The sequence below is a fragment of the Oncorhynchus keta genome, chromosome 10, assembly GCF_023373465.1.
Source record: "Oncorhynchus keta strain PuntledgeMale-10-30-2019 chromosome 10, Oket_V2, whole genome shotgun sequence".
NCBI classification, from domain to species: domain Eukaryota; kingdom Metazoa; phylum Chordata; class Actinopteri; order Salmoniformes; family Salmonidae; genus Oncorhynchus; species Oncorhynchus keta.
The window spans coordinates 39,066,228-39,093,339 of record NC_068430.1 but is presented as its reverse complement, the minus strand read 5'-3'; the positions used below and the strand labels follow the sequence as shown (position 1 = coordinate 39,093,339).

At 43.8% G+C, this 27,112-nt stretch overlaps 1 protein-coding gene across 1 annotated transcript; it reads left to right on the top strand.

The window, feature by feature from the left end:
• The first annotated feature begins 229 nt into the window (after positions 1-229).
• On the top strand, positions 230-26,496 carry LOC118388180 (transmembrane protein 198-like). The gene is made up of 5 exons (XM_052526998.1): positions 230-780; positions 21,124-21,379; positions 22,825-23,400; positions 24,297-24,445; positions 24,959-26,496. The coding sequence occupies exons 2-5, from the start codon at positions 21,238-21,240 to the stop codon at positions 25,106-25,108; spliced, it is 1,017 nt and encodes a 338-aa protein (XP_052382958.1). The 5' UTR covers positions 230-780; positions 21,124-21,237; the 3' UTR covers positions 25,109-26,496.
• The last annotated feature ends 616 nt before the right edge of the window (positions 26,497-27,112 follow it).

Below are 27,112 nucleotides of genomic sequence, written 5' to 3'. Positions count from 1 at the left end.
GTCTCTCTTACACACACACAAGTGCAGTAGGCCTACTGTAAATTATTACACATTTATTATATATTATAGCCTATCTATTATCTATAATCGTTTCTATATTTTCTATAATCTATTCTCAATTAGTATTATTATTATTGTTTTTATTGTAGAAGACAAACTCAATCCCATCTAAGCCTAGCCTGCCTCCACCTCCCCCTTCGAGTCCCAAATTTGAATGCAACAGGCAATACCAGATGGTCTGTTGGCGTTGGCTGGACGTTGGAGGGGAGAGAGAGACTCTCGTGGAGAAAAATACTATTTTAAAATAAAGTAGTTTAGAGCTCTAGAGAACTAGACCCCCTTGGGTATCGATATACAGTCCACGTCAGAGAGAGGGAAAGAGGAGGTGTGTAAAGGGAGAGACATTTGGCTCGCTGTAGCCAACTTTTTACAGACGTGACTAGCTCACCAACTGACAAACAGCCTGTTAATACAATGCCATGGGATTATGAATAAACATGATCAACCAAGAGCTCAAGTTCACGCAAGCTCGTCCGTTGAGAGTGTAAATAACGCCCGACCGATTTAATTTTGGACACCGTTTTTGAAGAAGACGAGAACGTGGCTGATTCCTTTTGAATAGCCGACTTTTGTTGTAAAAACAGTGAAGGACTTTTTTTTGTGCTCACTCTGTGTACAGGAACCTGTTTTTCCACCGCTGCTTCGATGTTCTGTTGTTTTCCGTTGTGTTCATGCCTGACAATTCCCACGGAAACAGACCCACATAGCCGCTCGCAGTAGGTAAGTGTTCTTTTGTACAGCATAAATTAATTATTGTAAATTACAGCCCATTATCCTTCCACCGCAGACAATACAATGTATCACATTTTAGGCTCCTTCAAACAGCAGGAGGAAGACCAATGTAACTGAATTCTACTGTAGAAGAGCTTCTTCTGTTACATTGTATATTTTCCCTGCTGTTTGAAGAAGTCTGCTGTGAGATGCTCATAAACTTGTTTTAGTGACTGTACACCCTTCTTAACATGATTTTAATAATTAATTCCATGGAGTAAGTATAGGCTAAACTTGCATTTTTGTTTTATTCATTCAGTAATTTATCATATTCTTTTGATGTCACTCTCCAGTAAATTAATGTCTGGGCTCTGTCTCAAGATAATTTCAGTAGAACCTATTGGGCTATCAGACAAGATAACAATGTAAACAACTTGGGCAGTTAGCCTTTGTATGGAGAAAAGCCTGAAATTGCTTGCTTGTTATCTTAACAACTGTTATCATGACTCCTGATCTTATTGACCAGATAAGCATTGTTATGTATTTTCTCCTTGTGAGCTATAGTTACACCTTGCTTTTTTGGGGGGATGGGGGGGGAGTCCCTCTGTGGCAGAGGAGTCACACAGCATCTCTAGCTACACCCCCCTCAATGCTCTCTCCCACATCCCCCAGCCATCTACAAAAAAAATCCAGTTGACTAGCTAGGGCCAGATGGCTTTGCCTCAACCACTCTGGGAAAATGCAGAGATGGGGCCCTTCCCAGCTCCGGAGAGAGAGAGGCAGATCAAAGAGAGAAGGAAAGAGCAAATGTTGGGGTGTGTTACTTAACTCCTAGTCCTTGAAGGCCTGTAGTGTACTGTGGATGAGCTGTTTTTCCACTCTTACCTTTTAATTTGCGCTGAATCACTCATCATCACTCTCTGGGTCCCCCAACCAGCAGCCTTGGGCTTGACCTCAGGAAGGGCCCGTCTCAGCCTCAGCCACCAGGGATGTCCTAATTCTGTCTGGCTAGAAACTACTTTAATTTCGTGATTGTCTAATTTCACTCACCACCACTGATTTGAGAGTACATAGGTGAGATGTATAGTGACTGGAAATCCATCCATGGTTTTCTCCAATAGCCATTTTCACACTGGCATTTTTATCCCAGGGTATTTCCAGGGCGAACAGGTTGACAATATTTTCAACCTGCATGGCGTCAGCCCTGCTTTAGGACGAGGTTTGTAACAGGGTCAGAATGGAAAGGAGAGGTAAGAGGAGAGACACACTTGTCTGGCCTTATTGTAGCCCTGACTCTGAAGGCTAGGTTATTCATAATAGTCATTGGTCAGTCAGGCCTTATTGTGGAAACTCTTCTACTGGTGGTGTCCAAGTGAAGTAAAAAAGTCCTTTACTCTACTGTCCACTCCACATCCCCATAATAGACCATCAGCTGTGGTAGCAAAGGTCAACCCCGCCGAGGCTCGTTTTGTTCCGGCCAACAACATGAACCGTCAGAGAGTTGAAAGGTCTCAACGTTAGCTTAGCATCTCTTCATCTGTAGGAGAATTGAGGGGGGCGGGGAGAGGTCATGTTTAAATAAGACCGCTGTTGCAAAGCCAGGGAAAGTGGTATACCATCAGTGAGGGGGGTGGAGAGTGCAGCATCCGAGGCACGCTCCCTGTCCTGTTGATCTGTAACGCAGTTGGATATCCTGGCTTTTTTAAATATTTTTTTTTACACCCCTTTTTCTCCCCAGTTTCATTGTATCCAATTGTTTTTTAGTAGCTACTATCTTGTCTCATCGCTACAACTTCCGTACGGGCTCGGGAGAGACGAAGGTTGAAAGTCAATGCGTCCTCCGATACACAACCCAACCAAGCCACACTGCTTCTTAACACAGCGCGCATCCAACCCGGAAGCCAGCCGCACCAATGTGTCAGAGGAAACACCGTGCACCTGGCAACCTTGGTTAGCACGCACTAACCCGGAAGACGCTAGGCCAGTTGTGCGTTGCCCCATGGACCTCCCGGTCGTGGCCGGTTACGACAGAGCCTGGGCGAGAACCCAGAGTCTCTGATGGCGCTGCAGTACAGCTCCCTTAACCACTGCACCACCTGGGAGGCCATCCTGGCCCTTTTTGCGTGGTTGGCAGTTTTTATATGGTACTTTTACCCCTTTTTTGCCGCAATATCCAATTGGTAGTTACAGTCTTGTTTTATCACTGCAACTCCCCTACGGACTCGGGAGAGGCGAAGGTCGAGAGCCATGCGTCCTCAGAAACACAACCCAACCAAGCCGCACTGCGTCTTGACACACTGCTCGCTTAACCAGGAAGCCAGCCACACCGATATGTCGGAGGAAACACCATCCAGCTGGCGACCAAAGTCAGCTTGCTAAACCCTCCCCTAATCAGGACGACGCTGGACCAATTGTGTGCCGGCTCATGGTTCTCCTGGTCACGGCTGGCTGTGACATAGCCTGGGATCGAAACCGGGTCTGTAGTGAAGCCACTGCGATCCACTACTCCACTCAGGAGGACCTGCTGAGTTGGCAGTTTTGAGATAATGTAGAACTGAAAGTTTGTTGAAGTTGAACTTTCCATGGTCTGACAAGCCTGCTTGGTGTTCTCAGCATCAGGCTATTTCAAGCCTGTGATTGATAGATCCTCTACATTTTTTGTTTCTTATCATGTACAGGGACCTCTCTTCATAGACGTGTTCTGGGTCTGGATATCCCAGTGTTTTGTCCCCTGTAATGTTATTGCCATATCTATATCCGCATTGTAAAATTGGTTAAGGTAAAACTGGAAGTAATGACTGCACAGAACAGACATCCTTGAATATGCAGACAAGGGCAGTCTCTCATGTGATAATGTTTATCACCAGATGCATTTAATTGATTATAATGCCAAGTAACATTCTAAACTGTGTCTCAAGAATCCCAACACTCTCTTCTCCCTGGGGCAGCAGGGTAGCCTAGTGCTTTGCGCATTGGACTAGTAACCGAAAGGTTGCAAGTTCAAATCCCCAAGCTGACAAGGTACAAAGTCTGTTGTTCTGCCCCTGAACAAGGCAGTTAACCCACTGTTCCTAGGTCGTCATTGAAAATAAGAATTTGTTCTTAACTGACTTGCCTTGTAAAATAAAGGTAAAAAAATAAATCAGTCTCACTGTCTAGTTTCTTTGTGTCACAGACCTTCAAGTAGCTAGGTCACTGGACAAGAGCTCAGAAAAACAAGGCTAGCTCTGTTTAAAAGCGCAGGCCTTCATAGTACAGTAATATCCTGTCACTGTGCAATGACTTGATCCATGTCTCCATCCTCTGAACCCTTAACTAAAACCCAGATTAGCATTCCTACTCTGGCTGGCCACACGTCTCTGTCTCCTGCTGTTCTACCTCAGTACATCAGAAGTGTCTGGGATTACCCCTAATTCCTTTCACTTTAACCCCTTGCAATTCAGAGAGGGGACACAGTAGTACTTTAATGTGGATTTCAGCTACTTTATCGGCTTGGGTTCTGATAGAGAAAAGCCGCAGTGATACAGTATTCTTGTATTCTATCACACTGTATATGAAGTGTTGACTCCCAGTCACAGTAGGGGAGAGTGGGGTTTTTTAAGCAATTTTTACATTCAACATAAATGGAAATATATAGTAATCAATGGAAATATAGTGTTCTGGTCACACTTTATTTGGAGAGTCTGGGTTGTCTTTCTGTAGACGGTCATTCTATCAACAAACTCTCTGTTGATAAGAAACTGCTTGCTAAGGATATGGTTAGGGTTAGGTTTAGAATGAGGGTTAGGGGAAGGGTTAAGTTTAGGGTCAGGTTACGGCTAGGTTTAGGCTTAGTAGATAGTTCATCTGTAGATACTCTACAGACAAATTAAGTGTTACCAGTATTCTTTCTAACAAAGATATCTACATATATTACAGGATGTTGTGTATCCCTGGAAATAATCACAATTCATGTAAACGTAACAGTTTTGAAAACAGCTTGTCTCTTGGCACAACTCACTCCGGGAACGGGGTAAGTTAAGCCACCTACACATTTCTTTACCGAATGAAATATTACTGCTACCTTTTTTGAAACAATGTCTATCTTTATTTCCCAAACACAATTCAACAAAATCACAATTGCTTTTTTATCTTTGAATAATTTAAAGCATCTTTTAACACAGGCTTAACACCTAACAAACACTTAGTACTTTTTAAAACACTTTTAACGTAGGCCCAGGCCCTGTTGTTACATCATACCATACTTGCCTTATGCCTGGGAAGAAAATACTTCAGTTTGCTCAACTTGCCATTAGCTCAACCATTGGCTCAACTTACCCCAAGTCAACCATTTTTACTATATTAGCCCACACAGCTACAAGGATGCCTTTTCATGCTAGGTTAAGGATCTCATATTGAAGCTTATCGAGACCCCAACAGATGTATAGAACAATCTTTAAATGATTTACTTTGGTTTAGATACAAGCATCATGAAACCTCTATAAATTCATTTGAGTTGGTGAAAATAATTTTTTGGACCTAACTTGCTCCACTTTTTTCATGTTTTTTTTCCCCCCTTCAAAGACTCCACGAAATGATCACCTCTTCCTAAAAATTGGTCAAATTATGAATTTTGTGTCTGATTTCCTAGAAACAAGGGCGGCTCAACTCTCCCCTACAATGTGTTTGTCCAAATCATTTGTTTTTTTTTATTTTTTATTTTTTATTTTTTAATATTTTTATTTTTATTTATTTTACCCCTTTTTCTCCCCAATTTCGTGGTATCCAATTGTTGTAGTAGCTACTATCTTGTCTCATCGCTACAACTCCCGTACGGGCTCGGGAGAGACGAAGGTTGAAAGTCATGCGTCCTCCGATACACAACCCAACCAAGCCGCACTGCTTCTTAACACAGTGCGCATCCAACCCGGAAGCCAGCCGCACCAATGCGCCGGAGGACTGGCGGGCTGGGCGCACACTGCGCCCAGCCCGCCACAGGAGTCGCTGGTGCACGATGAGACAAGGACACCCCTACCGACCAAGCCCTCCCTAACCCGGGCGACGCTAGGCCAATTGTGCATCGCCCCACGGACCTCCCGGTCGCGGCCGGTTACGACAGAGCCTGGGCGCGAACCCAGGGACTCTGATGGCACAGCTGGCGCTGCAGTACAGCGCCCTTAACCACTGTGCCACCCGGGAGGCCCTAAATCATTTGTTTTTAAGCAGCAGCATAATCATCTAATACAACATAGTCATCAAATAGTGAATGAGTTACAGTCCTGATTTTCATCATATCCCATAGCTGTGAAGCATTGCTCTACAAGCCAAGGCAATAACTTTTTATTTTACCTTTATTTAACTAGGAAAGTCAGTTAAGAACACATTCTTATTTTCAATGATGGCCTAGAAACAGTGGGTTAACTGCCTTGTTCAGGGGCAGAATGACAGATATTTACCTTGTCAGCTCGTTGATTTGATCTTGCAACCTTCTGGTTACTAGTCCAACGCTATAACCACTAGGCTACCTGCCTCCCCAGCCAAGGCAAGCCAAAGCCTGGTTTAGGCAATATACTGCCCTGGACAGTAGCCTATACTCTACTGGACTGTGTTGGTCCTGCACTGGCAGAGTGTATTTATACACTGACCACACTAGGATCTCCCACAAATTAGCCTCTACAGTTAAGAAAGCCTGGAAATAGAGTCTATGTTGAACCTTGTTGGCAGGAGGAGATGCTTGTTGTGGGTTAGGCCAGGAGATGGACAGAGTCTTGTCCTGTAGCGTTAGCCTAGGAGGGGGGCGGTGGAGAAGTATTTGGGTTTGGAAGAGACCTGTTGTCTCATTAACCGAGCCGAGTACCTAAAAGAGGGGTAGCGCTGGTTTTTGGGGTCTTGGAGTTCCACTCACACCCATTCATAGACTCAAAGTATTGGGTGATGTTGTTTTCTTTTGGCTAAGAGGATGCCAGAGAACCTTTGTAGTGTACACAAAGGAGGGGTTATGGGAGATATTTTAGGACGGGAGAGACCATAAGGAGGTACAATTATACCCTGGCACCAGACAAACAGACGTTGGGTGGAATAGAAGAGCAGTTCTGTGCTGCTGTAAATGACAGAGCTGACCTGGAAGTGGCAGAGACCAGAGCTAGAGAGACGCTGTGTGGGATAGTGAACACTTCAAGGCCCATCACTCCCCCCCACTCCACGCTACAGTAGATAGAGTCTAGCTGTTACCGCAAGTAATATGTACACTGAGTGTACAAAACATAAGGAACACCTCCTCTTTTCATGAGATAGACTGTCCATGTGAATCAAGGGGAAAACTATGATGTTATTGATGTTGCCTGTCAAATCCACTCCAATCAGTGTAAATGAAGGGGAGGAAACAGGTTAAAGAAGGATTTTTAAGCCTTGAGACAATTGAGATATGGATTGTGTATGTGTGCCATTCAGAGGGTGAATGGGCAAGACAAAATATTTAAGTGCCTTTGAGTGGGGTATGGTTGTATGTGCCAGGCACACTGGTTTGAGTGTGTCAAGAACTGCAACGCTGCTGGTTTTTTCATGCGCAACAGTTTCCCATGTGAATCAAGAATGGTCCCCCACCCAATAGACATCCAGCCAATTTGACACAACTGTGGGAGGTATTGGAGTCAACACTTTCAACACCTTGTAGTGTCCATGCCCCAACAAATTGAGTCTGTTCTGAGAGCAAAAGGAGTTGCAACTCAGTATCATTTTGATTAAACTCTCAACTCAGATACATTTATACAAGGACCATTCAACTGTTACTTACAGATAAGCTACTATCTTAGCAGGCTAACAGTGCCGTTAGATTTGAATATTACCTCAGCAGAATGTTGTGGACTTGTCCAGACCCTTGACAGCTAAAGAGATGAGTTCCACGAATTTATGCAATATTTGAGATAAACTATTACAGTTGAACATTCAAACCTGGGTATCCCGAGCAGTACACGGTCGCCAGGTGCACGTGTTTCCTCCGACGCATTGGTACGGCTGGCTTCCGGGTTAAGTAGGCATGGTGTCAAGAAGCAGTGCGACTTGGTTGGGTTGTGTTTTGGAGGACGAACGCCTCTCGACCTTCGCCTCTCCCAAGTCCGTACGGGAGTTACAGCGATGAGACAAGACTGTAACTACCAATTGGATACCATGAAAAAGGGGTAAAAATGTAATGTAAAAGGTATGTAAAAACATTCAAACCTGACTGACCTCAACACTTAGGTGGATTTTTTCCCACTTGCTGTGGCTAGACATCCACTCAGTGGTTTTTGTGTTCATAGTGACTCCCTCGTACTCCGTCTAATATGGCCTTGTAATGACTCTCTATATCATTTATATCTTAAATCCTTTCTAGTCTCGTAGCTATAAACTGTGTGACGTGTAGACCTAATTCTTATGTTGGATGTTTGCTCTCACAAAGACCCCACATCACTCTTTCAATTTAATGATAAGTACACTACATTTACTATCCAAATAATCAGATATTGTTATTATAGCCTATTTCACTTGTAGGCTATTTAACGACTGATTGGAAATATAATGGAGATGGAGGGAATATCTGGCTCTGAACTACATTCATATTGCCAGTCTGTAGAAAAAGGCTTCCCAGTTTGTATAAACATGGAATTCTTGATGCGCATGGGTGGGGATAATTAGAATGTGTGGATTGGAGCTTGTATATTTGCGTGAGTGTGTGGGTGCGTGACGTGTGGGTCTGTTGATGCATATTTTGTGGGTGTGTGTGTATGTGTGTGTGCCTGTGCCTTGAATCTCCAAGTCTGTCTGGGTGTTAGTGGGAGTTGTGTTGGAACATGCGTGGAAGTAGGGGTGTGTCTACTTGTGTGTCCTCTTGTGTCATACACACGTGACTCTGCCTCTCGAAAAGGCCTCTCATTGTTTCTCTGTTACTCCACTTACTGTACGATTTTTCCCTTTTTTATAAGGAGCTCTCTACCCTCAGAGTTGAAAGGCCTTCATTGTCTGGGCTTTTCTCAAAGACAAGCTTGGAGTGGAAGGGCTTGATGGAGAATAGGAACTCTCTCTGAGACTGTTAAACTATTTGAATATTTAAAGGGATATACAGTATGTTAGACTGTGTTAGACCATGTGTTAAACAGTGGGTTTCCTGGAAACTCATTCAGACATAATATAAAAGATGTGTACACCATCGGAGACAGTTTTCACAGGTACTGACTTGTCTGGCAAGTGAAGAAATGTATAGGCTACATAGGAGTTGGAAAGTAGATACATTTTAATTGATGTAGTTCTGTTCTTGTTTATTCATGTTCTGTATTAGGGCATGTTTGATGTTTTTGTTTGGACCCCAGGAAGAGTAGCTGCTGCTTTCACAACAGCTAATGGGGATCCTAATAAAATACCAAATGGTTTGGAGGGTTGTATAGTGATGTATGATCTTTTATGATGACTTTACAGAGGTTTGTTATTTTGGAACATCTGCACATGTTTGAAAGGTCAGTGTGTATGGTCTTAGAGTGCATGTCAGTGTTAGGCCTAGTTGTAAACTTACTGCCCCTCAAATCACTTTCTATACATTCTCACTCTGTAATTACTACTTTCTGAAGGGTTTACAGCCTACATTCTCTCGCTCTCTCTTACTCTCTCTCTCTCTCTCTCTCTCTCTCTCTCTCTCTCTCTCTCTCTCTCTCTCTCTCTCTCTCTCTCTCTCTCTCTCTCTCTCTCTCTCTCTCTCTCACTCTTTGGAGAGCACTGTAGGGTCCAGAAAACAGTGGGGACATTCATGGGGAGAGCTCTCGGCCAAGCCTGGCTGAATGAAGGCTGGAGACATGTAGGAAGGGCTGCCACGGTGCCAAAATCACTGCAAGCCCCCCCCTCTGCCTCATTTACTTTTGAGGAACAAAGTGTTGTTTGAGAGGCACTGGTCAGAGATTTAGGGAGAAGAGAGATAGAGACAGTCTGAGAGAGAGAACGATGGCGAGCTCTGGCTTTTACTTCAGGGAAAAAAAGTCTGAATGCGAGGATGTGAAAGGAGGTCTTTAGGACTCGTAGGTCATTCCATTCTCGTTTCATGTTCAGATTAATCATGTCCTTCCTTAGTCAGCGTGGATGAGTAAAGGTTATCATAGATCTGTGGTTTACCATAGGGGTCAACTCATGATACATTTTTTGGGGAGAAAATTCACTTAACTTGTAACTTTGGTATTTATGTTCCTCCTCAATACAACATAGTATCCATTCTTTCCCTTATAAGAGATAAAAGCGAAGCAGTCTGTGGCTGTCTCTCAGTAGACCACTGTCAAACACTGTTTGATCTCATGTGGAGTGCATCTCATTTTCTTCTTGTTTTGGAGATGGAATGATGAACGAGTTGTCCCTTAATTTCCTGTCAAATGAGCTCCCAAATGGAACAGCCTGATTAAAAAGCGGTATTTTCATGTTTTCATTCTCTGCCCAAAACAGCCATTCACTTGTCAGGACTGCCTCTAGCATTCCTCAAGAACGACAAGATCAATTTAGCAACGACAAGGTCTATTTTGTGCAGCAATTTGACTTTATAAGAACAAAATGGAAGAGGTCTTGGTGCATTATAGATCAACATGTCTTTCATTACTGGATTTGATTTGATTATAAATAATTAGTGACCAGGTTTCAACATGAAAGTAAAGGTTCAGACAGGTCAGTGATAGAGGTCGGCCGATTATGATTTTTCAACGCCGATACTGATACCGCTTATTGGAGGAACAAAAAAGCTGATTTTATTTATTTGTAATAATGACAATTACAACAATACTGAATGAACACTTATTTTAACGTAATATAATACATCAATAAAATCAATTTAGTCTCAAATAAATAATGAAACATGTTCAATTTGGTTTAAATAATGCAAAAACAAAGTGTTGGAGAAGAAAGTAAAAGTGCAATATGTGCCATGTAAGAAAGCTAACGTTTAAGTTCCTTGCTCAGAACATGAGAACATATGAAAGCTAGTGGTTCCTTTTAACAGGAGTCTTCAATATTCCCAGGTAAGAAGTTTTAAGTTGTAGTTATTATAGGAATAATAGGACAATTTCTCTATACCATTTGTATTTCATTAACCTTTGGCTATTGGATGTTCTTATAGGCACTTTAGTGTAACAGTTTAGCCAGTGTAACAGTATAGCTTCCGTCCCTCTCCTCGCTCTTACCTGGGCTCGAACCAGGAACACAACGACAACAGCCACCCTCGAAGCAGCGTTACCCATGCAGAGCAAGGGGAACAACCACTCCAAGTCTCAGAGCGAGTGACGTTTGAAACGCTATTAGCGCGCACCCCGCTAACTAGCTAGTCATTTCACATTGGTTACACCAGCCTAATCTCGGGAGTTGATAGGCTTGAAGTCATAAACAGCTGCTGGCAAATGCACGAAAGTGCTGTTTGAATGAATGCTTACGAGCCTGCTGGTGCCTACCATCGCTCAGTCAGACTGCTCTATCAAATCATAGACTTAGTTATCATGTTATAACACACAGAAATACGAGCCTTAGGTCATTAAAATGGTCAAATCCGGAAACTATCATCTCGAATACAAGACGTTTATTCTTTCAGTGAAATACGGAACCGTTCCATATTTTATCTAATGGGTGGCATCCATAAGTCTAAATATTCCTGTTACATTGCACAACCTTCAATGTTAAGTCATAATTATGTAAAGTTCTGGCAAATTAGGCGGCCCAAACTGTTGCATATACACTGACTCTGCGTGCAATGAACGCAAGAGAAGTGACACAATTTCACCTGGTTAATATTGCCTGCTAACCTGGATTTCCTTTAGCTAAATATGCAGGTTTAAAAATATATACTTTTGTGTATTGATTTTAAGAAAGGCACCGCATCGATTATATGCAACACAGGACATGCTAGATAAACTAGTAATATCATCAACCATGTGTAGTTAACTTGTGATTATGATTGATTGATTGTTTTTTATAAGATAAGTTTAATGCTAGCTAGCAACTTACCTTGGCTTACTGCATTCGCGTAACAGGCAGTCTCCTCGTGGCGTGCAATGAGAGGCAGGTGGTTAGAGCGTTGGACTAGTTAACTGTAAGGTTGCAAGATTAGAACCCCCCGAGCTGACAAGGTAAAAGTCTGTCGTTCTGCCCCTGAACAAGACTGTTAACCCACCGTTCCTAGGTCGTCATTGAAAATAAGAATGTGTTCTTAACTGACTTGCCTAGTTAAATAAAGATGAAATAAAGTTGTAAAAAAAACAAATCGGGCAAATCGGCGTCCAAAAATACAGATTTCCGATTGTTATGAAAACTCAGCCCTAATTAATCAGCCATTCTAGTGTCGTCCGGGTTAGGGAGAGCTTGGCTGGTGGGATGTCCTTGTCTCATCGCGCACCAGCGACTCCTGTGGCGGGCCGGGCGCAGTGCGCGCTAACCAAGGTTGCCAGGTGCACGGTGTTTCCTCCGACACATTGGTGCGGCTGGCTTCCGGGTTGGATGCGCGCTGTGTTAAGAAGCAGTGCGGCTTGGTTGGGTTGTTTATCGGAGGACACATGACTTTCAATCTTCGTCTCTCCCGAGCCCGTACAGGAGTTGTAGCGATGAGACAAGATAGTAGCTACTAAAAACAATTGGATACCACAAAAATGGGAAGAAAGAGGGGTTGTTGTTTTTTTACAACATTTTAAAAAGATTTTTTTGTGTGTGTGTGTGTGTGTGTGTGTGTGTGTGTGTGTGTGTGTGTGTGTGTGTGTGTGTGTGTGTGTGTGTGTGTGTGTGTGTGTGTGTGTGTGTATATATATATATATATATATATATATATATATATATATATATATATATATATATATATATATATATACAGTGGGGAGAACAAGTATTTGATACACTGCCGATTTTGCAGGTTTTCCGACTTACAAAGCATGGAGAGGTCTGTAATTTTTATCATAGGTACACTTCAACTGTGAGAGACGGAATCTAAAACAAAAATCCAGAAAATCACATTGTATGATTTTTTAAAAAGTAATTATTTTGCATTTTATTACATGACATAAGTATTTGATCACCTAACAAACAGTAAGAATTCCGGCTCTCACAGACCTATTAGTTTTTCTTTAAGAAGCCCTCCAGCATATGTCCAGGCCCGTCTAAAGTTTGCCAATGACCATCTGGATGATCCAGAGGAGGAATGGGAGAAGGTCATGTGGTCTGATGAGACAAAAATAGAGAGCTTTTTGGTCTAAACTCCACTCGCCGTGTTTGGAGGAAGACTAAGGATGAGTACAACCTCAAGAACACCATCCTAAACGTGAAGCATGGAGGTGGAAACATCATTCTTTGGGGATGCTTTTCTGCAAAGGGGACAGGAGGACTGCACCGTATTGAGGGGAGGATGGATGGGGCCATGTATCGCGAGATCTTGGCCAACAACGTCCTTCCCTCAGTAAGAGCATTGAAGATGGGTCGTGGCTGGGTCTTCCAGCATGACAACGACCCAAAACACACAACCAGGGCAACTAATGAGTGGCTCCGTAAGAAGAATCTCAAGGTCCTTGAGTGTTCTAGCCAGTCTCCAGACCTGAACCCAATAGAAAATCTTTGGAGGGAGCTGAAAGTCCGTATTGCCCAGCGACAGCCCCGAAACCTGAAGAATCTGGAGATGGTCTGTATGGAGGAGTGGGCCAAAATCCCTGCTGCAGTGTGTGCAAACCTGGTCAAGAACTACAGGAAACGTATACTCACTGTAATTGCAAACAAAGGTTTCTGTACCAAATATTAAGTTCTGCTTTTCTGATGTATCAAATACTAATGTCATACAGTAAAATGCAAATTAATTACTTAAAAATCAAACAATGTGATTTTCTGGATTTTTTTTTTGATTCCGTCTCTCACAGTTGAAGTGTACCTATGATAAAAATTACAGACCTCTCCATGCTTTGTAAGTAGGAAAACCTGCAAAATCGGCAGTGTATCAAATACTTGTTCTCCCCACTGTGTGTGTGTATGTATGTATATATACATACATATATACATTTTAGCCAAAGACTGCTATGCTAGCTTTCTAGTCTGTGTTTTATACATGTGCAATAAGCATAAAACACAATTATCTAAGTAATTGTCAACTCGTTCTCCTTCTGAGAATTAAGGTAGGCCACTTGATTTCAGCATCTGAAAATGGACAGGCATGCTGTTCAAACAGATGGAGACACACAGAAGGGTGAAACATAAAGATTGTAATATAAAGATTAGCTGGCTACTCACTAGCAGGGGGCTTGTGTTTGAGGGATTGTTTATGAGACCTGTGTTATTTTTCTATAGTGTCTGCTACAAGAAGTTAGTCATTATTAGTGGATGTGCATTGTGCGTGGGTCTGGTTACATTTGTAACAAAAAGGACATTTTCATAGACGGACTTGAAAGCCAGATCAGGGATTATTGGTTGTGGCCTATGTATAATTTCACAAGCCCTGAATTCATGAGATTATTGCTGACTGTTTGAAATACAGTGAATTTGACCTTTAATTGTACAACAAAATGTATTTAGAGAAAAAATTATCAAAAATCTAGGTACTCTATACATCGGTAATTGGCCATAAATTAGAAAAAAAATTGAGGTAAGACTAAAATAAGTGCGCTTCAGTCAAAACATTGTACATTTAAAAGTCTTGACACTGGATGTCTTTGGCCCTACTATCAGTCACTTTTTATGTATAAACCCACCTCAACCACTCCAGTAACCCTGCACATTGAATAAGGTACTGGCACTGACCTGTATATACTTGCATTCTCGTGTTTCTTTAACTCACATTGTAGTCCTTGTGTGGTTTTTATTTTAATTGTAATGTTTTATTCTATTTTCTATTGTTATCTATATTATCATTATTATCACTGCATTGTTGGCAAAGAGCTCTCAAGGTAATTATTTCACTGTACTGTTTTACGGCGAATAAACTTTGAAACTTGAAACTAGATTTAACTAGTCAGATAATCAGTGTTGGTGTTGACACTCCAGCCTCCAAATCCAACTCTGCTCTTCCTGCTCTGCTTCCTGCCCTCAGGGAAGGTTCACCTCCAAAACAGCCCTGCCACTGATCTCCACTTCCTCTTCTGGGCCACAGCTTCCTGCCAATGAGAGAGCAGAGGGGGGAGTGGGGTTAGGGGTCAGAGGTTTGAGGTTAAAGTTTCCGGCCTTGTGGATGGAGGGTCAGGAAACCCAATAATCTAGTGTGGAAAACATATGCATGTATCTATGTTATTTGTTCTTATGGTTCGCTTTAGGAGGCAGACATGGTCAGGACAATATTCCAACCATGTCAACAGGTATGCATGAATCCACGCATGTTTCTCTAAGGCAATCACTGTTGGTACAAGATGGACGCCATGAAGTGTGTTGCTGCCATCATGTCCAGACTGTTCTCCAGTCTCCACTGCCAGTCTTTGGGCAGGACATGGTGGGTACGGTTTTTGGCGGTCATGGAGGATTACGTTTATAGCTGCAGCTGTAAAGGGGGGTAGCTGTAGACCCATGGGCATCATGCCCAGTCAGGGGGAGACCATGGCACAGTCACACATACCCCCCTGTGCCAAACTGTGCCTCCAAACAGCTGGGCTCTAATGTTGAATTCTCAGCTGCCACCTGCCTTAAAGCTAGAGCACCTTGGAATCCCTGACCTTTCTCACACCCCAGCAACCCTCTGAGTTGTTAATTAAACACACCCAATTAGCTATGTGGGGAACCCAGGCATGTTCTTGTCTGTTTCTCAGCTGTTGTGGCTTGAGCTAACCCCATCCCACCCTCTGTCCCTCCCTGGTGTTTGTCAGACAACATTCTAAAGTATTTCATACCAACATGCTCAGTCATCTAAGTGTGACTGTGAGGTTTACCACTAAAACATTTGCTTTTTGTTTATCTCTGTATACTTTTTAAAAAACTAGGCAAGTCAGTTAAGAACAAATTCTTATTTACAATGACGGCCTACCCCGGCCCACCCCTAACGACGCAGGGCCAATTGTGCACCGCCCTATGGGACTCCAAATCACAGTGGTTCCTTTTAACATGAGTCTTCAATATTCCCAGGTAAGAAGTTTTAGGTTGTAGTTATTATAGGAATTATAGGACTATTTCCCTCTATACCATTTGTATTTCATTAACCTTTGACTATTGAATGTTCTTATAGGCACTTTAGTATTGCCAGTGTAACAGTATAGCTTCCGTCCCTCTCCTCGCTCCTCCCTGGGCTCGAACCAGCAACACAACGACAACAGCCACCCTCGAAGCAGCGTTACCCATGCAGAGCAAGTGGAACAACTACTAGAAGGCTCAGAGCGAGTGACATTTGAAACGCTATTAGCGCACGCTAACTAGCTAGCCATTTCACTTCGGTTACACCAGCCTCATCTCGGGAGTTGATAGGCTTGAAGTCATAAACAGTGCAATGCTTGACGCACAACGAAGAGCTGCTGGCAAAACGCATGAAAGTGCTGTTTGAATGAATGTTTACGCGCCTGCTTCTGCCCACCACTGCTCAGTCAGATACTTAGATACTTGTATGCTCAGTCAGATTATATGCAACGCAGGACACGCTAGATAATATCTAGTAATATCATCAACCATGTGTTGATTAGTGTTTATGATTGATTGTTTTTTTATAAGATAAGTTTAATGTTAGCTAGCAACTTACCTTGGCTTACTGCATTCGCGTAACAGGCAGTCTCCTTGTGGAGTGCAATGAGAGAGAGGCAGGTCGTTAATGCGTTGGACTAGTTAACTGTAAGGTTGCAAGATTGGATCCCCCCGTTCTGCCCCTGAACAAGGCAGTTAACCCACCGTTCCTAGGCCGTCATTGAAAATAAGAATGTGTTCTTAACTGACTTGCCTAGTTAAATAAAGGTATAATAAAAAATAAAAAAATGTAATCGGTGTCCAAAAATACCGATTTCCGATTGTTATGAAAACTTGAAATCGTCCCTAATTAATCGGCAATTCCGATTAATCGGTCGACCTCTAATTATAATGAGGTCATTCAATATATACTTCATCAAAATGTATCGAAGAGAATATTTCTCAACTTCTACTTCTGCGCCTTGGCCTCCAAAAGCTCCAAGACTAGACATGGAGCCACGTCACTTATCCTTATTTTGTGAGAATGGGTGATAATATCAGCATTCCGGACAGTTACCAGCTAGACCCCATCTACTCCCTTCATCCTTCAACCACCCACATGCTCAATGGCAAACACACACACACACACACACACACACACACACACACACACACACACACACACACACACACACACACACACACACACACACACACACACACACACACACACACACACACACACACACACACACACACACACACACACACACACACCACCTCCTTTCCCTTGGTTGCCTCCATCTCTATGTTGTATGCCCCTCTCTCCCAGCATGCTTTGCTGTGTGTGCCAGTAGAGGTCACGGCTGGGGTCTCAGAGCCTTTGTGCCGCCCCATAATGGCTCTATTATCCCTGAGAGGCATGGACTCCAGGCCTCTCACACTGACCACCATTGTGACTCACACAGGGACAATTTGGGGACAGACACACGGACGTGGGAAAGAGTTGGTGTGTGTGTGAATACAAACGTGTGAGGGAATTTGTGTGTGTGAGTGTGTATGGTCGGATGCACAAGTCGTTTGTCTTGATGGATTACCCACAACAATCACTTTTTGTGACCAGTTATCTCAGTCTCCCCTTGTGTTTAGAACCGTCTCCTTACTGTAGTCCTTGTTTTGATCTAGCTGAGAACAGCTTTCCAAATGTTTGATTTGAGTTGAGTGGAGTCTAGTGGTTAGAGCATTGGGCCGGTAACCTAAAGGTTGCTAGTTTGAATCCACGACCTTGACTAGGTGAAACATCTGTCAATCTGCCCTTGAACAAGGCACTTAACCCTAATTGCTCCAGGGTCGCAGTCAATAATGGCTGGTCACTTGCCGTGACCCCACTCTCTGAGTGTGTTTTGACCATTTTGGACCATACTCCGATATGGAGATGAAAATCTTTCATAGAACTTTTGTAAACTATCTTTTGACTTGTGCACAATCAGTGGTTGTTTGTTTTGGCTTTATATTTGACATTGTAATAGTACCATTTCATGGTATAGCATTTAAACCTTGACTAGGGCAGGTGTAAGGTAATGCCACGAAATCTATACGTATCGCCATAACTGAACACGATGAAAGAGAAGTCCATAATAACCTCAAGGTGAAATGCCCTCATGCTTCACAATATGGGCGATACTGCACAGCACATTATTTGCTGAACATATTCTCTGTATCATATTTCTGTCTCACTCTAAAGTGTTCACAATACTGTCCACACCCTCTCAGGAGTGCCACAGACACAGCAGACCAGTAGGACTGTGGAACTCTCAGCTGGCCAGATCATTTGTCTTTCCTTTTCCTCTGGCCTTTAGAAAACAAGTGAGACAGAACAGATAGGACTATCTGGCAGAGACCGAGAGGCAGACACGTGAATGCAAGCAAGAACTCTCCCTCCAGCTCTGGAAAAAGAGAAGGGACAAGAGAGCTGGGACCTCATTCTTTCCATGTCAAGTCATGGCCAGGTCATAATGTATAGCCATGTGTCTCGGAGACAGAGGGAGAAGGAAGGAGGAGTTTAAAAGTAGAAGGAACATTTGGGAGAATGGAGGGAGGAAGATAGTGACACAGAAGATAGATGAGGGGAAAGAGGGGGGAAACTGAGAAGAGAGAGAGAGAGCAGATGAGGAGAACAGGCAGCCAGCTGCGTGACTGTTTTTTGTCCTGAGCCTGAGAACGTGAGTTTGCTGTAATCGGATCGGAACTGGGGTGAGATCATAAAGAAGGCCAGGCAGCAGCCCCAGAGAGAGCGGCCCACCCTGAGCCATGAGACCCTACACCTCCTCCCCAATCCCCTGCAACAGGCAGACTGAGAGGGGGGTTGGGGCTGCCTGATTAACCCCTCACTAGCACCACTCGATGTCCGTAGCCCCACTTTTAATTAAGTAATTTACTTTCACATTTTTACTACATAGCCTAGTTTAAATGTATGACTCTGACACCTCAAGCCCAATTTAGGAGAGTTGTAGATAAACAATGAAAACAACGTCGACCCCATTAAACTTGAGTGGGTATTTGGTGCTGATATGATATCAGTGCTGAATATGCTCACAGAAAATGGGTCAAGTGTATGTTAAATTGGATGGTGTTAAATAGATGCCAAACTTGAGTGGACACTGGACATCTGCTGCTATGTAGATTAGAATTGTCATAATTACATGCAGTAGATCAGACAAACACACAGCAATGCCGGTACTCTGCAAAAAGCTATTCTATAAGATGTGCCGATAGTCAGTACTGATGTATTTATTTTGGTCGTTTTTTTTAAATCAGCAAGGTACTACAGGAAGTCCCTGGAGTATTTGGCTGTTCATGTTTATGTGATTCAACCAGACTGTAGTCATGGCAACAGGGTGTATGTGTGGTGGTATACAGTACTGTGTGTTATCATGGGAGGCTAGCAGAGTGTCTGGCAGGCCCCAAATGCATAGTCACCAGGGAGAAGTCACAGTTGGCCGGCAGATTTCACACTTCTCCTGAAGCCTCGAAGAACAGCGGTCTGAAGCAGGGGTGGTGGGGATGAGGAGGAGGGGGGTTCTGGAGTGCTCCACGTGTAACATGTTAAACTTTTGAGTCATTCAGCATGAATGGAGTCCCGCTGCAACTAACCACTATATAATCTCTGTTTTGTGGGTAAGGTCATCTAAGGCAGTGTTTGTACAAAGTTTTTTTTATTTTTAAAAATGTATTTATCCGTTATTTTACCAGGTAAGTTGACTGAGAACACATTCTCATTTGCAGCAACGACCTGGGGAATAGTTACAGGGGAGAGGAGGGGGATGAATGAGCCAATTGTGAACTGAAGTTACGTTGAGAGGTCTGCTCTGTTCTCTTTGCCGGTTCTCTTTCTCGAGTTCTAACAGAGAGTAACGGTCACTTTAACGCATTGTGATGCTCTGTGATGATCTACACTACATAACCAAAAGTATGTGGACACCTGCTTGTCAAACATCTCATTCCAAAATCATGGCCATTTGTATGGAGTTGGTCCCCCCTTTGCTGCTATAACAGCCTCCACTCTTCTGGGAAGGATTTCCACTAGATATTGGAACATTGCTGCGGGGGCTTTCTTCCACTCAGCCACAAGGGCATTAGTGAGGTTGGGCACTGATGTTGGACGATTAGGCCTGGCTTACAGCCGGCATTCCATTTCATCCCAAAGGTGTTCAAATCAAATCAAATCAAATTTATTTATATAGCCCTTCGTACATCAGCTGATATCTCAAAGTGCTGTACAGAAACCCAGCCTAAAACCCCAAACAGCAAACAATGCAGGTGTAAAAGCACAGGTGTTCTTCCGCACTGATCTTGACAAACCATATCTGTGTGGACATCACCTTGTGCGCAGGGGCATTGTCATTCTGAAACAGGAAAGGGCCTTCTCCAAACTGTTGCCACAAATTTGGAAGCACGGAATCATCTTGAATATCCTTGTATGCTGTAGCTTTAAGATTTCCCTTCACTGGAACTAAGGGCCCTATCCCGAACCATGAAAAACAATCCCAGACCATTATTCCTCCACCATACTTTACAGTTGGCATTATGCATTGGGACAGGTAGCGTTCTCCTGGCATCCATCAAACCCAGATTCATCTGTCGGATTGCAAGATGGTGAAGCGTGATTCATCACTCCAGAGAACACGTTTCTATGCTCCAGAGTCCAACGGCGGCAAGCTTTACACCACTCCAGCCGACACATCGTGATCTTAGGCTTGTGTGTAGCTGCTTGGCCATGGAAACCCATTTCATGAAGCTCCCGACAAACAGTTCTTGTGCTGACGTTGCTTCCAGGAGCAATTTGGAACTCAGTAGTGAGTGTTGCAACCGAGGACAGAAGATTTTTATGCGCTACGTTCTTCAGTACTAGGCGGTCCTTTTCTGTAAGTTTGTGTGGCCTACCACTTCACAGCTGAGCTGTTGTTGCTCCTAGAAGTTTCCACTTCACAATAACAGCACGTACAGTTGACCAGGGCAGCTCTATCAGGGCACAAATTTGAAGAACTGACTTGTTGGAAAGGTGGCATCCTATGACGGTGCCATGTTGAAAGTCACTGAGCTCTTTAGTAAGCACATTCTACTGCTAATGTTTATGGAGATTGTGTGGCTGTGTGCTTGATTTTATACACCTGTCAGCAACGGGTGTGGCTGAAATAGCCGAATACACTCATTTGAAGGGGTGCCCACATACTTTTGTATATATAGTGTATGATTTAATCCGAATTTTCTTTCATTTTACAGGCACACAAGTTGTTCTGATGGACTCCAGATAACAGCACCACTCCTCATCCTCCAGCCCCAACCTTTAACCCCCACCTCCTCCTCCTTGTCTGGTTGGTCTATTGGAGCCCCAGGATGACAGACCCTAATGGGTCTGTGGGAGAGGGCTTGGCCGAGGTGGATGCCTGCAGCCTGGAAATCGAGAGGCAGTATGAGGTCATCCCTGCCGTCATCTGCTCCATGTGCTGCCTGTTCGGCATCATCTACTGCTTCTTCGGTAAGGTCACCACGGGGTCAAGGCATACCTCAATAACGTCATGTCAACGAGTACACTTACACTTCAATAACACGGGCTGCATCCCACATGGCACACTATTCCCTATATATTGCACAACTTTTGACAAAGGACTCTGATCAAAAGTTGTGCACTATGGAGGGAATAGGGTGCCATATGGGACAGAACCAAAATGACAGAGCATGGGAATGTGTATTCAGACGTATCATATGTCTGTTAATGTGTTATATAGAAAATGTACAACCAGGTTACCTTATACCAATGTTCCCCAAGGTACACTAGAAAATGACATGATGCGGGCTACCTGATACAGGGAACATGTACTTTCTATCCAGACATACTTTGTCATGTGTCTATTGTTCTGTATGCTTCGCTAAAGTCTTTCATACAGTCCCGCACTGACATGTCATCATTCCTCAAGGCAAAACCTCCCATTTAGTCTTTCAAATTGTTACGTAACTGATTAGAGAGAAATGAAAGACATCTGGCTATTTGGTACCTAATGACAGCATTTCCCAGACTAATGTGATGGTGTAGTGTGTGTTAATCACACTGAGCAATCCCTCACACCCAGATGATAACCATTACCCAGAGAGAGAGGGCTCCACCCTCAGCCAAGCAGCCGCCACAATCTATGGGTGGGCGTCATTTTTCTCACCAAATCCCCCATCATCACCCCAATTAGCCTCAACACCACCACCTCTCTTATTAGTTTTAATTGTAGGGTAATTTATACGGAATTACATTGCTTACAGTTGATATTCTGTCATTTATACAGTTGGGTAGTAGTTGCTGTGTCCTAGCCTCAGCAATTTAACTTGAACCTAATGCCCTAATTTATCACCTGCATATTTCCTTACCGTTAGTTATATTCCTCAAGCTGTTTAATCTTCCCCATTGAAGTGAATTAAAACCTTTAACTGCAGTGGGCTAATTCTTGGTCACACAGAGTGTTTCTTGGTAGTCTTAAACAAATCTACTTTGAAACCGAAAGGTTGCTGGCTCGAATCCTCGAGCTGATAAGGTAAAAATCTGTCGTTCTGCTCCTGAACAAGGCAGTTAACCTACTGTTCCCCGGTAGGCCGTCATTGTAAATAAGAATTTGTTCTTAACTGACATGCCTAGTTAAAAAAATGGGCTTAAAAAAAGAAGAAACCTGTACCATGTCAGATATAGAGCTGAAGTGTATTCAATTTTAAGTTTACATCCCAATATTACACTTTATATACATCACAGAAGACTGAAATATAAAGAAAACTGTTTGACATAGAAACACTGGTTTTTCAGTGTTTTTATTTACATAATGTTTATTAATTATGAAATGGCTACATATGTATTATTTTCTTTTCTTCCCCCTCTATTCACCTCTCTACCCTTCTCCTATCTCCCTCACCATCCTCTCTCCACTCTCTCCTTTCCTCTCACAGGCTACCGCTGCTTCAAAGCTGTCATGTTCCTGTCGGGCCTGATGTTTGGCTCGGTCATCATCTTTCTGCTGTGCCACAAGGAGCGGGTGCTGGACACCCAGCTGAGCGTGGAGGCCTCGGCTGGTATTGGCCTGGGCATCGGCCTGCTGTGTGGCTTGGTCACCATGCTGGTGCGCTCAGTGGGCCTCTTCATGACAGGCCTCCTTCTGGGCCTGCTGCTCGCCCTCGCCGCCCTTCTGGTCACCCACCAGTTCTATACCCCCACCACCGTCTGGGTGCCCCTGGGGGCACTGCTGGGTACAGGCATGCTGTTCGCCGTGCTCACCCTGCAGTGGCAGAAGCTCTTCACCGTATTGTCTACGTCCGTGTTCGGGGCAGCCATCATGACGGTGTGCGCCGACTACTTTGTGGAGATGCTGGCGCTTGCCAGCCACGTGTACGAGTGCCTCAGACTTTCGCCGCCGCCGCCGCTCTGCTGGTACAGCTGGGTGATCCTGGGTATCTGGCCGACACTCAGCTTTATGGGGGTGCTGGTTCAGTGGAAGCTGACGGCTGAAGGCTTCTCACACACTGAGGGTAAGCATCATAGAATTCCATATAGAAGCTGATTTATAGGATCTCTGTGGAAAGAATGAGAGGTAGAGGACACCTTTTGTAGAGTATGATGCATCTGTATATCTCAATATGGAGTATGGATTCTAATTATGTTCTATTAACTGCTACAAGGGTTTCATGGTTTTAGAGAACATTCTTATGACATTTTTTTTTTAAACAGGGTTCATATTAGATTTTGAGTGATTAAGAATTTATCGTGTGCTCTGCCGAATTACTAAGAAATGACTCAGTGAGTTAACACGTCCCTCTCTTTCTCCCACTCTACCTCTCTCTCCTATCTCTCTCTCTACCTCTCCCTTTCCCTCTCTCTTTCTCCCTCTCTACCTCTCTCTCCTATCTCTCTCTCTACCTCTCCCTTTCCCTCTCTCTTTCTCCCTCTCTACCTCTCTCACCTATCTCTCTCTCTACCTCTCCCTTTCCCTCTCTCTTTCTCCCTCTCTACCTCTCTCTCCTATCTCTCTCTCTACCTCTCCCTTTCCCTCTCTCTTTCTCCCTCTCTACCTCTCTCTCCTATCTCTCTCTCTACCTCTCCCTCTCCCTCTCTCTTTCTCCCTCTCTACCTCTCTCTCCTATCTCTCTCTCTACCTCTCCCTTTCCCTCTCTCTTTCTCCCTCTCTACCTCTCTCTCCTATCTCTCTCTCTCTACCTCTCCCTTTCCCTCTCTCTTTGTCCCTCTCTACCTCTCTCTCCTATCTCTCTCTCTACCTCTCCCTTTCCCTCTCTCTTTCTCCCTCTCTACCTCTCTCTCCTATCTCTCTCTCTACCTCTCCCTTTCCCTCTCTCTTTCTCCCTCTCTACCTCTCTCTCCTATCTCTCTCTCTCTACCTCTCCCTTTCCCTCTCTCTTTCTCCTCTCAGTCATCATCAGCAGGAGGCAGAAGCGGGTCCAGTTGATGCGGATCAGGCAGAAAGATGCCAAGAAGCGGCAGCAGAGCGGTGGACAAGAGGGCACTTACCGTCGCAAGCCTACCCCCGTCAAACGCTACGCAGGAGACCTGCTAGCACCGGTCAGTCTCTCTCACACACACACACACACACACACACACACACACACACACACACACACACACACACACACACACACACACACACACACACACACACACACACACACACACACACACACACACACACACACACACACACACATAGAAACACACATCATATGTTTTACTATCCTTGTGGGGACCTAAAATGTATTTCCATTCAAAATCCTTTTTTTGCCTAACCCTAACCTTAACCCCACACCCTTACTCTAAACCTTATTCTAACCCTAATTCTAGCCCTAACTCCTAAGCCTAAAATAGCCTTTGTCTTCGTGGGGACCTGGGAAATGTCCCCACGAGGGAGAATGTTCCTTGATTTACTATGCTTGTGGGATAGTAAAACACACACACACACACACACACACACTCTCTATTGTATTTTAATACCAATGTGTAGAATCTATTTCTAGGTTGATTCTGATCATGTTCCCTCTCTCCTCTCTCTCCCCCTCTCTCCTGTATTCCTTCTCTCAGAGTTACCTGCAGAGTCTGAGGGACAGACAGATGGGCACAGGCAACTCCCTCAGCAGCCTGGGCACTGCCAACCACACCATGATTGACTTTGACTACGAGACTGGCTCCACCGTGCCCCTCACCGCCACTACACCAGTCATCAGGGTCTGACGCACCGAGGGACAAGCAGGAGACCAACCACTTGTTTCTTGTCCCTCCTCCACAGTCCTCCTCCCCAACAGACTGTTATTTTAGGGCCTCAGCTCTTATTTAGGCAATGTTCGAGTCTATTGAATAGTGAATCTACCCTCCATTGAGCTGGAATAGGGCCTTGAATGCTGTCCAAGTGAAGATCATTACACCAATAGTTCCTAGCACAACTCCAGTGTAACTCTCAGCCTATCATTGTTGGACGTTTGGAATGGCCGACTTGAGAGTGATGGAATGGTTCCTCTGTCTGTGAGCTGTTCCCTAAGAGTTGTTGGGAGGGACGTTTGGCCTCTTGTTTGATGTGTGCTGTAACCACTCTGTGTCAATAGACTGTGCCTGTGTGGCCTCTCCCTGTGTTGTCTGCTCTGAGTGTGGGAGGTCCATGTGAAAAGTCGGAAGGCCACTGAAGAGGGAGGGAGAAAGAGCAGAAATAATCTCATCTGACTTCTTAGGTCATATACTATTTTTGGTGCCATTATGATTGATTATATATGGGAAAAATCACTTGACTGATGAAAACAGACTCTTTTTGCTGTTCGGGATCAATAATGGGGATGGAAATGGCTATGAATAGCACGAGAGCTACCTCCTCGAGTAATATCAACTTTTACAATTGGAGTTATCTGTGCTTTAATGACTTGAAATTAACCAGTGGCATGTAACTTCTGGTCACCTGACTTCCTCAAAGAATAGGAGAGCAGCTGTTGTTGAGGATGCACTGTGACTGGACAAAGACGAGGACAAGTCAAGACACATTTCTCTGATCTGTGTTTGTTGTCTGTGCGAGTGTGCGTGCGTTTGTAATGTTATGGTGTGTGTTGATGTTTACTTGTCCCTTTTTGTAGGTAAATGCCTGTATAGTTGGGTGTAGAAGATTCAGGTCCAGAGAGATACACGGCAGCCATTTTGTGCCTCAATACATTGAAGATTATTACATGGGCAACTGTTACAAGTGAAATGTACATTTTTTTTCTTCATAGGAATTACAGTGCCTTTTTTAGAGGTAGCAATACTGCAATACTATATATACAATGTTTCAAACCACACTCGTTATGTCATTTATTTTGGAGCAGTAGCTTGTTTCATGACAACTTATGGGCAGTTTTACCTGTGCAGTACCTGTATTCAGTAATTTATATGATTAATAACGTTGAAGGACTATGCTATGGTAAAATTAGAGTACACATTTGCCAAATTCTAGGTTACTAAAGAATGATGTGTTTTTTGAAAATGGTAATTTACTGTTGTTTTAGAATTTTAGAGGGATAGTACTCTGACTATTCTGAATCTGTACAGAATTGTCAATAGGAAATGTAAAAGATAAACCATTAAATTAGTTTAAAATCAAATGCTGTTTGAGTGATTCCTCTGAGGATAATAAATGGCTCTGTATATTTTCCTCATGGTCACCTAGCAACATCCGCTGCCAAATTCACCCTTAGAATCAGAAACACAGAGGGTCTCAAAGGCAACAACAGGGGGGTCCTGCTCCCTGGTGGTTTAAGCAGTGGTGTTGCTGTGGCAGCTTCAAAACTTTATCAACCCTCCAAGTGTCATGCATGAAAGCTGCCCCCCTTGCCCTCAGAACAGCCTCAATTCGTCGGGGCATGGACTCAACAAGGTGTCAAGAAAGCGTACCAAAGGGATGCTGGCCCATGTTAACTCCCAATGATTCCCACAGTTGTGTCAAGTTGGCTGGATGTCCTTTGGGTGGTGGACCATTCTTGATTCACACGGGAAATCCAGGAGCGTTGCAGTTCTTGACACAAACCGGTGCGCCTGGCACCTACTACCGTACCCCTTCTAAAGGTACTTTAATCATTCGTCTTGCCCATTCACCCTTTAAATGGCACACATACAAAATCCATGTCTCATTTGTCTCAAGGCTAAAAAATCCTTCTTTTAGCTGTCTGGCATTTAACAAGTGACATCAAGGGATCATAGCTTTCACCTGGTAAGTCTATG

Coding starts and splice junctions, on each gene's coding strand:
- LOC118388180 (XM_052526998.1), top strand. CDS start 21,238: ATGACAGACCCTAATGGGTCTGTGGGAGAGGGCTTGGCCGAGGTGGAT. Junction 21,380..22,824: donor CATCATCTACTGCTTCTTCG/GTAAGGTCACCA, acceptor TTCCTCTCACAG/GCTACCGCTGCTTCAAAGCT. Junction 24,446..24,958: donor CAGGAGACCTGCTAGCACCG/GTCAGTCTCTCT, acceptor TCCTTCTCTCAG/AGTTACCTGCAGAGTCTGAG.